Source organism: Merops nubicus, unplaced genomic scaffold (assembly GCF_000691845.1).
Source record: "Merops nubicus isolate BGI_N331 unplaced genomic scaffold, ASM69184v1 scaffold16419, whole genome shotgun sequence".
In the NCBI taxonomy this organism is placed as follows: Eukaryota; Metazoa; Chordata; class Aves; order Coraciiformes; family Meropidae; genus Merops; species Merops nubicus.
In genome coordinates, this window is record NW_008631813.1 from 12902 (window position 1) to 29418 (window position 16517).

The 16517-nt window shown below is 36.5% G+C and overlaps 1 protein-coding gene across 1 annotated transcript; it reads right to left on the minus strand.

The window, feature by feature from the left end:
- Positions 1–160: 160 nt before the first annotated feature.
- Positions 161–16032, minus strand: GAD1 (glutamate decarboxylase 1 (brain, 67kDa)). Its single transcript, XM_008947717.1, has 12 exons — positions 15945–16032; positions 13134–13246; positions 11624–11739; positions 11443–11522; positions 11184–11238; positions 9983–10099; positions 9758–9822; positions 6407–6485; positions 4633–4782; positions 2858–2965; positions 2056–2145; positions 161–411 (listed from the first exon to the last, which is right to left on the minus strand). Coding segments are annotated over exons 1-12 (1149 nt in total). The 5' UTR covers positions 15947–16032; the 3' UTR covers positions 161–237.
- Positions 16033–16517: the final 485 nt, after the last annotated feature.

Sequence of the window (16517 nt, forward strand, 5' to 3'; positions counted from 1 at the left end):
GCTGACTACAATAAACAAGACCAACGTAAGATTCAACAGTACTTCAACTTCAAGATAATACATTTTCCCTCAGTAATATGATCTACCAATACATATGTTTCAATAGCCTATAGTTGCTTTCTTTAAGGATGTTACAGAAAGAGACTTTCCTCAAAACATGTTCTATAGAACTAGGTTTAGAAAAGAGCCAGTGCTGGAAAACAGTGAATTGGAAAAACAAATAATTCAACCACTGCACTACAGCTCCTGCCCCAATCTCTCTATTTCCTCAATGAGGAAGTCAATGTCTGACTTAGATGCTGCTGGGTTTGAGATGACCATTCGGAAGAAGTTGACTTTATCGCCCTGAGGCTGATATCCAACCATGGTAGTACCTGACTCCATCATCAGTGCTTTGATTTTCGGTGCCACCTTTATCATTAAAGGAGGAAAAAAAAAATAAAGAGAAGGGAGAGAGAGAAGAGTAATTAAAAAATTTTATCCTTTCTGTGTATGTCATCACAATATTCTTTAATTTGGAAAAAAGAAATGAACATATCAGAAGGGCATTTGTTTATATATAAAAAAAAAAAAATCGGTGACAGAAAAAGCTTGAAAACCAAAATATGTAGGATTGGATATTTAAAGGAAAATTGAAAACCACGTCCATCTTTTTAATTAATAGACTGATAGCACCTTAAACTATTCACTACATAATAATTGTATATACTAAATGTACATGTAACTTCTTTGTGCTGAAGATTTTGTCATGAGGAAATATCTTCTGTCTTTTTATGAAAACCTACACCAAAACCACCTTTTTGAGAGTACCAGATGTTACCCATGAGAATATTATGTATTCTCAAAATCCTTTTCAGAGGGGCAGGGGAACATGGTGGAATTTTTCAACAAGATACATGTCATAAAGTAAATTTTCTATTAGCATAAGCCACGGAAATCTTCCTGTAGTTTTGCAGCACTGTGCACTTACTGCCACCTCACTTCCTCACTTTAATTTACAAAGAATAATGTTCTGACAGTCTTAATATTCGGTATTGATTGAGCCTAGATTTTCCATCTAGATCTACTTTCTCCTGCTCTACTCTGCCAGCCAAGGTCAGATGTCTGTCTCTTTCACTGTTTCGTAGGATGCTTTATAATGCCCTCTAACATTTAATGGGGTCAAGTCAAACACTTAATCCTTACCAATCATATCTATCTTCCTCTTTTCTCTCTTTTTTTGGCAATTACTTTATCTAACGTGCCACTGGGTTGATCCAGGAATTTCTGCTCTCTTCTGTTCTCTTCCCTCAGTGTGATGCAAAGAAAATCCTCAAAAAAAACCTCCCAAGTTTGCCTACTGTTCTCCTTTCCCAAATGTAAAAAAAAAAAAAAAAAAAAAAAAAAAAGTAATTGCAATTTGTTTTGACAACTATAAAATCATTCTTTTGTCTCCAGAACATTTTTCATTCCAATTCCATCCATCTAAAATGCTGCTACATATTTAATGTATTTCACTCCCTTAAGTCTTACGTAACACAATTACTTTTCCTGGTGGTGCCTCTATGATGCCTTCAATTTCCTCTATCATTTCTTCAAAAGTCCTCCAAAAGATATTAGTTTTCACTGAAATGCATTAATGCATGACTAACCAAGAAAATTTAAAATGAAAATAAAAACCTGAGAAGGACTTGCAAGTTTCCATGTTCTTTACCTGTCCCACCATTTTCAAATACTCTTCTCTTTGTCCTGCTGATATGTTCTCCTATTCAAACAGGACTGAGATGTGTCTAGCTACTTTTTAAAGATTCATAAAGCTTTCGGGAGCACAAAATTGATACAAAACAAAGAATAACTGAGTATGTTCTGTATCTGTTCTAGAGGGGAAACGTGACTTCAGCCTTGGTATAATTAGGAGACAAATGTGAACAAATATCAAGGTCATAGCAAGCAGTTGAAGAACTGACATCCCAGAATCTGGAGCATGTGTCAACACAGTTATATTATTTTTAATAAACAGAATACTTTGGTTTGAAAGAGCTGACTGTATTTTTGTATTTAACAAAACCCACATACCCTGTGTAACTTTTCTCTTCTCTCATCACAGTCTGGCATACTCCTGAGACTTGGCGGAATATACCAAAAGCATACATTTGTATGCTCTGGCTGCAAAAAGAACCAAACACACACATCAATAAACAAAATAATATGATCAATCACACACCAAAAGCTGGTCAGTAGCATATATTAGCACAGACATGGAAAACAAAAATATTGCATTAACTTTTCTATTTCTGCATTTTAAAACAAAATAAATGGATTAGAGTATTGCTAGTTGCATCTGCTGTCTTAGGATTCCCTATACGTTGTCCCATTTTCAGTGTTTTAGGGTGCTAATGAAGCACAAATGCTTTTCATCTTCTAGTTTGATGAGGAATGGTTTCCCAGGATTGCAGCAATGGCAACCCTATTTTCCTTTTCTTAGTAAATGGAGAGTCAAAGTAATTTTGTTATTCTATCAACCAGGAAGTTACACAGTAGCACTAGCTACTTTGAACATATAGCAAAACCAGGAGATTATCAGTTAGGTCATAATGTGGAATCTCAGCATGAGTAGACTGTATTAGGGTAGTCTTCATGTCCTAAACTGAGAAGTCCTCTGCAGAAGAGGAGGAGGGGAGATAAATCTGACATTTATGGTATAAAGTCACATGCATTTGGCCAAAATATTGTCAAGATGTCAATATTCATGTAGTTCTTTAGGAAATAGAGCAGTTTTGCATAGCTAGCTTGAAGAACTGTGAGAAGTGTGAAGACCACTTTCATAATTCCATACATATTTGGCTCCTACACACCGGTTAAATGAAAGAAAACTTACCTCCCCTTCAAAAACCATCTCAAATTCTTCTCTGTTTTTGATTTTAGTGTAGAGATACTCTGCCAGCTCCAGGCATTTGTTGATCTGATTTTCAAATCCTACTGTACCCTGTTTTAATAAGAAAGTTAGTATTAATTACATGGCCATTTTTCCTTCTTTGATGCAATCATCTCTTCAGACAGGCTTCACTCTTACAGGTTTCCCATCAGAACACACTTAGCAGCATTATTTCTTGTGGCTAACGATGGTCTAACTGTAATCACTATTTAGTTTTGTTCTCATTTAAAGATAATTTATTATGATAATAAAAAGGGATTAGGATCTTTTTAATAGATTATTTTCAGCTCTTTTTTTTCCCCAATTTCCAAAAATATTATGTATATTGAGTCTTGGCTGTCCACCTCTTGCTGAAAGACTAGGAACATAGAATGGGAACTGTGGTGGTTTAACCCTGACTGAGCAAGTGATGCCCACCAAGCCACTCTATCACCCTCCCCCTTTCCTCTCCTTCCCCCACAGAGCAAAAAGAGAAGGGAAAAAAATAAGATAGAAACAGAAGCCTTGTGGGTAAAAAACAAGGGCAGTTTAGAAAGCAAAGTTAAACAATGCTGCACGCAGAAGCAAAGGGCAAAAAACACCAAAGACTTATTCTCTAGTTCCCATCCCCAGGCGATGTCTGGCCTCGCCTGGGAAGCAGGGCTCCAAAACACGTAGCGGTTCCTCTGGAGGACTGAGGAGTAGCCCCCCCCCTCCTCCTTTGTACTGGCTTTATGGTTGAGCTGACATCATAGGCTATGGAATAATCCCTTTGGTCAGTTCAGGTCAGCTGTCCTGGTTATGTCCCCCCAAGCTCCTGCCCCTCTTCCCCTTGTGGGGGGAATGTTAGAAAGAGCCTTGGTGCTGTGTGAGCACTGCTCAGTGGTAGTCATAACATGGGTGTTACCAACGCCCTTCTAACTCTCAGTACAACGGCACCGCACCAGGAGGGCTGCTATGGGAAAATCAGCTCAGCCAGACCCGATACAGAACTCAGACCAGGTATGAGTTGGGAAGTACTTTATTTCCTCTGAACAGCTGGCTAGAAATTTGTATTTAAAAAAGTCATCAAGCAAAAGCCTGCAATATGTTTGCTAAAAGTAATTTGCCTAGCCACATGTCTTTTATCATATCTGATTTGTTTGGAAATATCATAACCCTAGAAAAAGTAGATTAATGTTGATAATAAGTAAAATAAGAGAAAAAAGAGTCATGGTTTGTTTGTTTGTTTTTAAATACACTTTCTACATAAATAAGAAAAACAAGCACACTTAAATTGTTGCATATTTGGGGTAAGTTCTTCGGACTGAATAAAATGACTGAAGAGTACTTCTGGACCTAGGCTATATATTTCTACAATATGAAGAAGAGTATGATCGCTAATGTTGAAGGAAAAATTTCCATAGCTCCTAGTATTTTATTTTCTCAAGATTTTTGTAGTATAATCATTCAATTTGCTAGAAACAGGCTCCATCCAATATCTCAAATCCTGTCCTCACTGGTTTTACTGCAGGACTCATCTAGTGACTTAAACCTTTCTTCTAATTTCCAGCTAAATTTATTGATGGCTAACATTGTTCTAGAATTTAAATTATGGTTTTCTGACTTAATATTCAGATATCTGTGTGTTGAAAGAATGTAACTACACAAACCTTTATGCTTAAGAAAAATTCCATCACCTGAGACTTATAAATTAAATAACTTATTCCTGATTTTTGAGATGAACTTTTATTATTTACCTTTGCCTTCCACATCAACCAGAATTTGAAAATGTCCACATGTCGACCACACTGTATTGCCTTATCTCCAGTGTCATAGGATACATCATACTGTTTGTCTTGCTGGAAGAGATACCCTGCACACATTTGATTGCATCCTTGAAGTATACCCTGTAACAAAAAGCATGTAGTTATATGACATAGGTGCATGTGAAATGGTATGCATTAATAATATATTAAAACATTTCAAATATATGCAGAAGAATTGTTCTTTAACAGGCAAAATTATAAAATACTGAGCTTGTTTTGTAAACCTGAGTCACATAATTAATTCCATTACCTAAGGTGGTTCTCTTAAAAGTTCCTGAGTAGTCATATGGTTTTACACACCCACACTTGAAAAAACATTCTCAGATTAATACAGGTTCTTAGTTTTCACTAATTTTGTCCACTTCACTTTGTAAGGCTTCTTAAGAAATTTGTAAGACAAATCTTTAATGTGTTAAATTACACACTAGAATAAAGCTGTGGTCTCTCAGTGCAGCAGATAGCTACAGAAAACGAAGAGGGGAAAAAAAAGTAATTGAATGCTTCAACTTCATATATAGTGCAGCCTTATGAGACTTAGCATTAGTGATGAATATAAGTATAAATTACCTAAACCAGACATTTTTTACTTACAAATAACGATGATCCACAGACCAGTAGAACCCTACAGATTACTGGTAAATATCTCTGAAGGAAACACAGAGGAGCAAGTTCTGTATGTTACCCTGAAATCCTACACATTTTACATTTCTAAAACAGTTTGCATTTAGAGTTCCTTTAGAGTTTATTAGTGGTTCTTTGAAGAACCTTGAAGACAGTGGTGTATCTGATAAATAGAAACACACCTATCAAAGTTCTCACGCAGGTAATAAAAAATTTTGCCAAAATCTTGCAATAGTTACCATAATAAGCATGCATGCCACAAATAATGGCTACTGCTTCCCTCCAATAGGTGTCAAAAGTGTTTCATAAAGAGAAATAAATGCTGCAATCTTCAGTTTAGATGAGAGTCACCTGAAAGAGCAATGGCAGACCTAGGGCTGGAACCTACAACTCCTTCATATCAGTTCTATGCACAGGGACCATTTCTTCAACCTACCTCTTCTAGTAGCAATTGACATGCCAGAAATTGGTGGACAACAGAATTAGTTGTATCCACAGATGATATGACCTTTTTTTTAATCATCTAAGAAAAACACATGTTCCTTATAAGAATTAAGACACTGCTCTTGCTTTCATTGATGACAATGAATAATCTAGAAGAAAGCCCTAAAAATATATATGGAGTCATAATAAAAGCAGCATGTTTCCTTTCAAGAGAACTGAGAAGCTTTTAAACCACTGTGTAAAGTAAAAATGCTGCATTTTATTTAAGCAGTTTAGACTGTGATCAGTTCCCAATACTAAGACATTCAGCATATCATAGAAACAATGGGGCAGATGGTCAGATGAAGTGTATTAGCATGGCTCTAGTGTTGTTATTAGAATAAGCAAAGATTCAACAACTAAAGGTCTGATCCAATTTGTCTACCGCTTTGACAACAGTCCATCACCACCACCCCAACCCCCCAAAAAAAAAACACAACAGAAAAGATAAAACAACTTCCTAAACACAATGTAAATCCATAAAATTATTCCTTCCAAAAGAAGTTCTGAAATTAAACAGATTTTGCACTGCCCTTTTAAAAGTAGGGCTTGATATTTACTTTTTTTTTTAACTGCTTATGTTATTAAATATAAGGCAGACCTTCTCCCGGACAAGAATGGCAGAACACTGTAACAACACTCCCATCATCTTGTGTGGATTCCAAGTGACTGAGTTGGCTCTGCAAAAAAATTACAAATTCAGATAGGTCTGGAAAACAAGCTTAACCTGAAGCGGTCACTTTCTTTTTATTCTGCTTTCAGCTGGAAACATATGGACCATGATGATTTCACTATGTAGACTATTAGTGTCTTAAGTGTCTTCTTTCCCAGCTATACTGTCCACAAAAGAAAATTTTTTTGCGTGTTAATATTGCAGTGTCAGACTTCTGACTAGTTTATTTTATTCCTAACATCAACTAATGAGTATCAGACTATGCTGGTTAGCAGATACGCTAACTGCAACCCCAGAAAACTCCACTTCTAGTGTAACAAAACAACTTTGACAGGTTACATCAATTCAAGGTTCTGACTGGGGAGGGGAATGTCAGATAATTAAGGGAATAATATGACTTCTGGGCAAATACAGTTCTTTACTGAGCAGCTGCTGGAAAAGTAGAAAGCACGGGAAAAGACACTTATGCTTATCTGCTTTTTCAGTTAGAACCATAAAAGGCCTTGCTTGTCAAGCCCATGGACTTTTAAAAGGCTATAAAACTTTACATCACAATCCTACCATTCTGTATGTAAAGCTTAAATTTTTTTACGTGTAAATACAGGTGGATACACAAAGTCACCTAATTTACTAGTCAAACAGATGAGATATGCTGCATTTTTAACATACTATCCTAGACAGTATAATGATGACACTAAAATAAATGCACCAACATTGCACATCCGTTGACCTCTTCACCCTAAGCAATTAATTTCCAAACGTCCCCTTGATTCACTGTGTATTCCAGAGAAGGAAAGCGTATAATCATTTTTCACAGACTATGTATGTGTTTTTCCAATGTGGTTGAAAAAAACCAAGATATTTTCTCCTCTTCTATACCCTGTTCTCAGATGGCACAAACACAACCACAGTTCCTCTGTTTTGAGCAATGCAACGACTCCACCCCAGTGTGAGGACCACTAATTTCATAAAGATTACAGATACAATTCCAAACTCTGTCTCTTCTAGGTTAGACCATAGCAGTCCGCAGCCAAAAGTACAGTACAGTCTGTGCTGTACCTGGGGAGCTCACCATCCCTCCAAAACCTTCTGCTTAGGCAGTGCAAACCAGTAGGTACATAGCTCAGATTTAGAATGCAAATATCTTTTAAAGCACTTCACTGACAGTTTAGATGGTTTCAGTTTAGCACGTTAAATGTCCAGGTTCCAAACAAGGGTGATTTCAAGGTTTTGCAAGGAGCATTAGGGTTATTTTAACATGAAGATATCACTCCATAGCCTGTGCAGCCAGCCAGCTGGAGGATCTCCCACCACAGGCAGCCCCAGCTCCACGTGATGGCAGCACACCAGTCCTTAGACCTCACATTTCCGGGCAGGCCAAGTCTGGTCTGAGTGTCAGCACTAGACCCCAGCTGGGGGCTGTGACAGGCAATTACACAGTACATGTGGGTCCCATCCCATGTCTGAAGATCTGTACAGCTGACGAGGACGGAAATAATATGATGCTTCATGGCCTGCTGCTTTCTGTATTTGCTGATTAATTGAGGGTGTTAATTAGCACCACTGGGTTGACCTCAGCTCAAGAGGTGTGCCAAACTACTGTGACCAAACCTGTGTAGCTTAAGGAAATTAGTTTACAATGCTGACTTCATATTAGGTGTGTTTTCATAACATGAGTGACTAGTGAGTTAGACTGGGCAGACGTTGATACAGTTCTGCTACTTCAGAGTACACACTGCTGTGCCTGTGACAGGAAGGTCCCCATGGTTTGCCTATTAGCCCTTCTGTACACTATTCTTTATCTCATACTCACTCTTCACTGTATGAGATGCCCACCACTAGGAGAGTGTGTTTTCCCTAAGGAAGAGCATTGTTCATTGCTCTCATTTTATGCTTTTACACAGCACCTGCACTCAACTTGGTTGACTCAAGGAAGCAGCTTGGTGCTACCTTGAGAGTACATGGGTAGAGATTGTTTCAAACCTGCTTTGTTTCACTGAAAACTGGCATCTGCAATTATAGGAAAGATCTTAAGTTTCTGGCTCTTCATTGCTTTTCTGATTTTTATTCAGACAGGTAGTCTTCTATGATAGAGCAGTTTCGAGGGAAATCTTGAGACAAACACACCCATGGAGTTAAACATAGCATCTTCTACAGACTACAGCCTTGTTGTCACTGATACGTGAACAACTGTGCCAAAGACTACACGTGGGACTTTTCTTGAATCTGAATTATAAGGGCTTGGGGGCAGGCACAAATGCTGTGCCTTTTAAGATTTGGTTCCATTAGTTATTTAATAAAGGCTGGCTTCTGGTCTCAGTGGGCATCTTGGTAATCTATGTTATGTGTGTTACACACCTGGGGACAGATACACGCACTCTCTTCTGCAGACTTCACTTTGGCCCCTACAACAGCTTCCTCCTTGTTTCACATAGTCCTCACCTGGCAACAACTCATAGGTCCCTGTGCCCTGAGTCGTGATGAATATCTGTGACTCTGTCTGGCCTTCCTGTAAGTTCTCTCAGTCTTTGGTCAGGTACAGCAGAACTGTACCAGCCCTGTGCTATCGTAGTCCTTTCCAGCCTTATAGGTACTGAAATTTGCCCATAAAGATTGCTGCTAATTCAGTCTCTACCATGTGTTGTTCTTTGGTGTTTACACATATATTTATGTGTGTGTGTACATATATATGTTTGCCTTTGTATTGCTTATATGTTCTATACACTTTCATTTACAGAACACTTATTTTCAGGCAGAACACGTACTCTTTATTTTCTAGAAATAACTGCAAACATCTTTCAGGAAAGAATCTCTAAATTCCCACCATGTCATGGCTTCCCATCATAGGTACTCATGCTCAAACACCTTCTCTGGATTCTTCATTTCTCACTGTTGTCCACAAGGCCCTACACTTCAGAGGTTGTCTAACTATCACACTTCATTTTTTCCTTAAATCCTACTTCACCCCTTTCCAGATTTATGATCCACTCAAAGCTATCCATAGCTTCTCTTCCGTTTTGTCAGGAAAAAAAAAAAAGCTTGTCCTCCTTCAAATCTGCTGAAAACTTACCCTTTCACTCAGCTACATATCACTGTTTTCTTCTGTAGTATTGTTGCAGTCTTTCTGGTATGAACCTTTCCTGTCTGTCTTGCTTTTGTTTAACTTAGTGTTCAAACTCCTTAATGCATCAAATTAATTCTTTTATGAATTTGTGAAGCATTATGTACCTTACAAAAGTACTTTAAAAATAGTATTACAAAATAAGAACCATAGAATACCTTTCTATTCCATTCAATTTATGACGATGCTTTCGGGACATTAACAGTCCACCTCCCCAGGCAGCCTGGAAGAGAATGAAAACAGAGGAGACTCATGGTTTCAGAAAAGTCTAACATAATTTAATTTACTCTGGATCTAGTAATAAATATTTTAATTCGAGACAAAATATGTGTAAACAAAAATCCTCTTTTGCCTGAATAATATAACTTTATTTAGTTACTCACATCTACGTGGAGCCAGAGATTATATTTTTCACATATATCTGCAATCTCCTGTATTGGATCAAAGGCTCCATATACTGTAGTGCCTGCAGTTGCATTTACAAAAAGAGGAACATATCCCTAAAATAAAAATAAATAAATAAATAAATTTCAACCTCTTTCAGAAAAAAAAAAGTAAAAATCATGTTAGAAACATTGCTATCCCATTTTCCATTTCCTATCCCATTTTCCATTAAAAGTGTTTTTCTTCTCATGCGAAAGGTACATATAAACAACAGCAGAAAAAAGTTGTATACAGGGTAGGAGCAAACTCTGCTTATATTGTACTGAAACTTCACAAAATTAACTAGCCAGAAAGTAAAGAATATTGTTTTATCTCTTTCAGAGAAAAGATTCAAATGTTCTAATAGAAGATTAGCAATAGTCAAGTACTTTTACAGCACTATAGAGGAAAATTAATTAAATGTGATTTGTAAATTGTGATTTGAAGGCTTGAAGATGTCCTTTTAGTCTTTATCTACTAAGAAACAGAACAAAGCAAATTAAAAACAAAAGCTATAAATGTGGAACTATCAGATCAAAGTGAGACAATTTTGAATAGATGAAATAAATGTGAACTGGAAATTCATAGAGTGCCCAAATGTAAAGTAGTTAAGAAGTAAAAAAAAAAAATTTAAAAATAAAAAATCTTGATTGCTCTAACTTTGGTTATCTAACTAATGGATTTTTCATTGTGTTGATGCAAGAAATAATGAATACCTCAAAAAATTTAATTTACTGGCTATATTTACAATCCCTCCAGCCTCGTACTTGAGATACATGGGAATTTTTAGGACTTCAATAGAATTTTTGATGGTTTTGGCTAAACTTTGATGTTTGAATAAAAGTAGGTTTAATTTCATATTTTCATAATTTTTTTCCATATGTTTCCAGAGTTATCTTTAAAAGTCATAAAATCCAGATGTAGTTCAAGAGTTAAAAATACTTTTGTTTTAAACAGCAAATGGAATTCTTAGCAAGACATAGGTGATTCCTTAAACAATACATGAATAATTATACACATCTATAATTAAGCAAATGAAAAATATTATTATACCATTCATATCATTATAATGTTCTCATTTACTGTTAACCCTCAACCTTCAAAGGAAGAGGTAATTTTACTAAGCCAAGCAGTAAGGTACCGATTTTAAAAAACACAAACCTTTTGTTTTGCTTCCAAAATTTTTGCCTCCAAATCAGCTGGTATTATTTTGCCTCTGTAATTATTGTAGAAATAGAAAGATCAAGAAAATTAAAGAGTGCATATGGAAATACTAGCTACAGTTGAATTGATTCAATAGGCTTTTCTCAACAGACCATTAGCAAATTGACACACTGTACTGAACCAGTCCTTAAGTAAAATACAACAAATTTAACAGATGAACACATTTAATATACCAAAACCTTAGCATTCATCCTACCTTTCACTGCATTTTATCAAAATCACATTGTCTGTTCCAAATCCAAGTGCAGCTCCAGCTTTCTTTATTGAGTAGTGACTCTGCAGCAAAACACACACGTTTAATGGAGTGGTTGTTTAATGATGAAGCATCCTCACAACATATATTAAGAATTTAGGAATAAGCTGTGTATTAAGCTCACATGTTCTGAGGTAAAGAGAACCAGTTTAGGGACTGCAGCCATGCCTTTGGTTTTCACTTCAGGGAAATACTTGTAGCGTGCAGCCATTATGCTGTACATGTTGGAGATAGCTCCTCCTGTGAAGGAATAAATAAATGAAGATAAAAATCACAATGAGAAAAAATCCTGCATATTAGACCAAAGACATACAAGTGTAATTTGCATTATGCAATGAAATGCAAATGACAGCGAACTATGAAAAAATAAATCTCTGAAATGTATGGTCTTCTATCTAAACAGCATAGAGACAGACCCTCTAGAAAGTCATACTGATAGTCAGAATTTCCAATCTATCATCTCAATTGCTAACATGTCATAACTCATTCCTAAAGAGTTCAGCTTTCATTGTGTTGCTTTTGCTTGACAGTTTCTTGTTAGCAAGAATAACAGGAACTTATCAAATTGAGACTTAAAAACGGTCGCGTACTGGATGGATTTATTTCATCTCCCTGTAGATACAGAATTAGATTCCTTAGACTTCTACAGCCAAGCTAGTTATTCTAAGCTTCCTTCTAGTCAGTTAAAGGAAAGAGGAACCTTGAAGACTATGATTCAGCTAATCTATTTTGACGCCTACTTTTAAAGAGTGTGAATTGAGGGAAAGCACCTATTTCTCTTGGCTTACTGCTAAAAAAAAAACTCAGGACAATTAGCTCAGTTCTACAATACAGACCTCAAGATTCAGTAAGATGAATCTCATCTGTAAAGTCTAGGATAAATTCTTCCTCTAATATTTCTTCATCAACAAGAACACTGACAAATAAATGTAATTTTTCTAGCAGATGGGACTGGAGACCAAGCAAGTGTGCATTCCTGGATTTTCTATGGGCTGTTTCAAAAGGAAGTGGAACTATCCTTAATCCTCTGAAACAGGATGGTGTCTGCTCATACCAAATCCAAAAATCTGGATTTCTGATGGGCAACCATATTGTCCATACATTGCCCTAGGACCTCCACATGGTTTACCAAACTTTTCTATCATTGCTAACTAGCTTTGTATCATCTTAATGGGAAGACACTTTTTGTCTTGGGCTTCATAGTGGAATCATACTTGTGAATCCTGTCAGATTATACCCCAGACAGTATGACCCAGAAAGAGACAGCCAGTCACAATCTTTTTCGAACTGTGAGCCCAAATACTCACTGACCAAAGAAGTCAGTACATGATTCTCAAGAGCTATTGGTCAGCAGTAATTTCAGTTCCTCAGCACTTCCAGAAATTAAGTGCAACAAAAGGGCATTTAAATGCCTAACTATATACCAGAACTTGTAGCTAAATTTTAAAATGTTGGTCAGCCATGATCAAAGAAATTTTTTCCCCAAAACTTTTTTGTGGTGTGTTTAAACACACTATTCCTATTTCTAAATACCTGATGCACTATTTTGTGTTGCAGATATTCAGACACAGTTCATGTTTATTTCAACTTTTGAAGTTTTAGTCAAATCACCAAAACAGAAAGGAAACACTCACCAGGTGAGAATATTCCATCACCATCTTTATTTGGCCATCCAATAATCTCTCTCATCTTTCGAAGTGTTATTTGTTCCATAAGGACAAAAACAGGAGCAATTTCATAGGTAAACCTGCACAGGTAAAGAAAAAAAAAAAGGCAATCAAATGCAGATTCAAAAACCCAAACCAAACCAAACCAAACCAAACCAACAAAAAAAAAACAACAACAAAGAAAACAAACCCCAAAAACCCAAACCAACAGCCACAATAAACTCTCAGTCTATGGCTATTTCTGAAAATGCTTAGCATTCCTAAAAGTTTTCCTGTAACTGAAGTTCTGATATTGCAGCCTTTACCCAAGCCAAAATCCTCAGAAAGACAGCAGTAGAAATAAGTGGTCAATTAAAACTGCAGTATTAGCTCTTTTGCAACTTCCTATATAACAAACAGAAGACCTAATGCTCACCATCATAGTGCTGCTGACTGCTGTACAAGACTGTAGTGTAAAACATTTGTTTCCCAAAGTGCCAGTTCGACACTTGTGGAATAAGATTGCCAAATCCTTATGAAAACAATGAACTTCACTGAGCTAAACATAACCATAGTTAGCTCAAAGTATTAGCTCATAGTTAACTCAAAGTATTGAGCTAGAGCTTCAAAATCTAAATACAATTAATTAAGTGGATTTATTCTGTTGATGATCTCCAAGGACAACTTATTTCTACAATACCATGCGATCAATAACTGCCAAGAGTAATTATAAATGATGACTTTCTAATTACCAAATACTAAAAACAAGTCAGCAGTCAACTATTGTATCCACTTAATGAGGGCAAAAAACATTGCATAGGCGGGTATGCTTTGATATATTTTAAGTATTGTTTACAGGTAGAAAAGAAAAAATGGCAATGGAAAACATTCCCCACCATAATCCAGTGTTACTGTCACTTGCATGTTATGTGCTTGTGTAGCTAAAATAGGTCAGAATAGTTTCTAGTAAGGGTCAGAACCTGCCCTTCTTCGCCGGAATACTGCTCAAAACAAATAATACATCCCCCAGGGCTCACAGAGATGATTTAGCTCATTTTAATAACCTTCTCTGTCAGTTCTTTTAATCATATTTTACAAACCACTTGCTTTAACCTTACTTGCAATTACAGTGTTATTCATAAGCATATCATGTCGACCTTAGTCTGCTGAAAAAGAGAGAGCAATGTATTATTTTGCATTTGATGAACCTCATACTCGTACTCAATTTTCACGCTTGCATCTTTTCAAGATGTGTTCTTGTTTAAAGTATGGATCAGAAGCTAGCTTTACAGAACTATCCATTTAACAATTTACTTTTAAAGCCAAAGGAAAAACTAATTTTAAAAGTTAATCTTTCAAAAGTGAATGAGTGTGATATTTTTAATAATTATAGCAATATTTAAGAATTTTTATTTCATAAAAGTATAAGTCAAAGGAAAATGGGCTTGCAAAAAAGTGACACAATATGGTTTTGTCATAAGCAGTATTTAAGCAAAATTTTCTTTTAGAAGCACGAACGGATTTGTCTTCACTTTTAATTGTGTCATGAAGAAAAAAAAAAATAAAAGCACTTTAAAGCACTTCGCAATATTCATTTTACAATTAAAATCTACATTACTGGGTTTTCTTCACAATCAGCTTTTAAACCCAAGTGTATCATACCAATATTTAGCAGAGAACTAATTGAGAAGACCATTTTTACAAAGAGCAGACTAGTTTTGGCTGGAGCACTTTATCTGTGTTTATTTATTGCTAATGTCACAGAACAGGCACACCTCATAATCTACATAGAGCTGCTAGTAATCAGTTATACTCAATGAACCATATACTTATGGATAGGCCAGTGAAAGTTTTGTTCATTTTCCAGCCTGCAGATACATTTCTGTATTCTGCCAGTTAGCAACAAACTACCTGAAACAGAGGTAGCTTTAGACTCAAAACATGTCCAATACAGAACTAAAACAGAGCAGTGTGTTACCTGCCAAGTGTTCGGACTCCCATCATATATTTTTAGCATATACAAGTCAATATATAAATAAAAACTGACTAGAAGACTTTTTTGTTTGCTGGGTTTGTTTTCATTAATTACACTTTGTTGTAAAAATTCAGCGTAACACCTCACATTAACCTGTAGTTTTCATCAATTTTGAGGTCAAGAAAAAATGATATGCTCTAGTTGTAAAATTTTACTGTATTTATACTTTCATTTATTTACACATAACTGTAATAAATATTAGACTATTTTCTTCATTATCATAAAACTAATTTTCATTGTTATATTTTTAAATAATTTTGAAGCCACTTCTCTACCAGCACATGACCAGGAGAAGGTGATGCCCCAAACCTACTACCTCTGAAGTCAACAAGCAAAAAGACAATAAAGTTTTATGTGGTTTATAATCTGGTCTAAATATACAAATATATGGATAGCTATACTGATTACTCAGTCTAGAGACAAAGCTTAAAAAAAAAAAAAAAAAAACGAGGAAAAGGAAAGTCAGTCCAAGAGAAGAAAAACTATTTCATGTTATCTATGATATCATAATCATCATGCTTTACTTACCACGTGTTCTGAGATACCTGCATTTCTATTTATCAGAAATGTAAAGCTGTTTAGCTTTATCACTATTTTCACTGTATTACTGCCACATTAAGAAAAAGGTGAGAGACTTTTATTGAAGAGGCAGCAATCATTATTTAAAGACAAAAACTATACAGATCTGCAACAACACATCTGCCATGATGATGGCAGCCCCTGTAAGGCCCAGCCACAGACACCAACAACAGGATGCTGCTTACATGTTTGTATTAGCAGTTGATGTCAGCCACTCCCCAGCCAAGCCAATGATGTCCAGTCCTGTGGACAGCTGATTGAAAAAGCGAGGATGACCTGGAAAAAGAATTGATAGCAACTTAGAACAGCTCCACTGGTGTCTCTGAGGCTTCAGTTTTAAACTGTCCAACTCTTCGGACACAAATGACGCTCGTAACACTCTCATAGTGAAGTTTTCAAAGCAAGGCCTGTTTGCTTGTTGGGAGACCATTACCCAGGAGTCACAGATGTTGTTACAGACTTGAAAAAAAACTCTTTGGAAGGAGCTCCTGTATGGAATCATCAGCGCTTAAATTAAAGGACAGAACCTCAGAGTAAACTGCGCCTGTAAGCCACCTCCACAACCAGTGATAGCCCATCTCCAGAGGCGTCGACCTCTGCCGTGCTGTAAACTCGGGGCAGGGGATACTTGGCAGAAACCACCTACAGGTGCCGGGGCCGGGTAAAGAGAGGGCGGCTCCTCGGTTTGGGAGGCGGAGGTCGGGGTAAGGGCGGGGCGCGAGGCAGCCAGGGGCGGGCTGGGCTGCACGGCCCGGCCC

Coding starts and splice junctions, on each gene's coding strand:
- GAD1 (XM_008947717.1), bottom strand. Junction 11,740..13,133: donor TGATGGAATATTCTCACCTG/GTGAGTGTTTCC, acceptor ATTCCTTCACAG/GAGGAGCTATCTCCAACATG. Junction 11,523..11,623: donor TTCTCTTTACCTCAGAACAT/GTGAGCTTAATA, acceptor GTTTTGCTGCAG/AGTCACTACTCAATAAAGAA.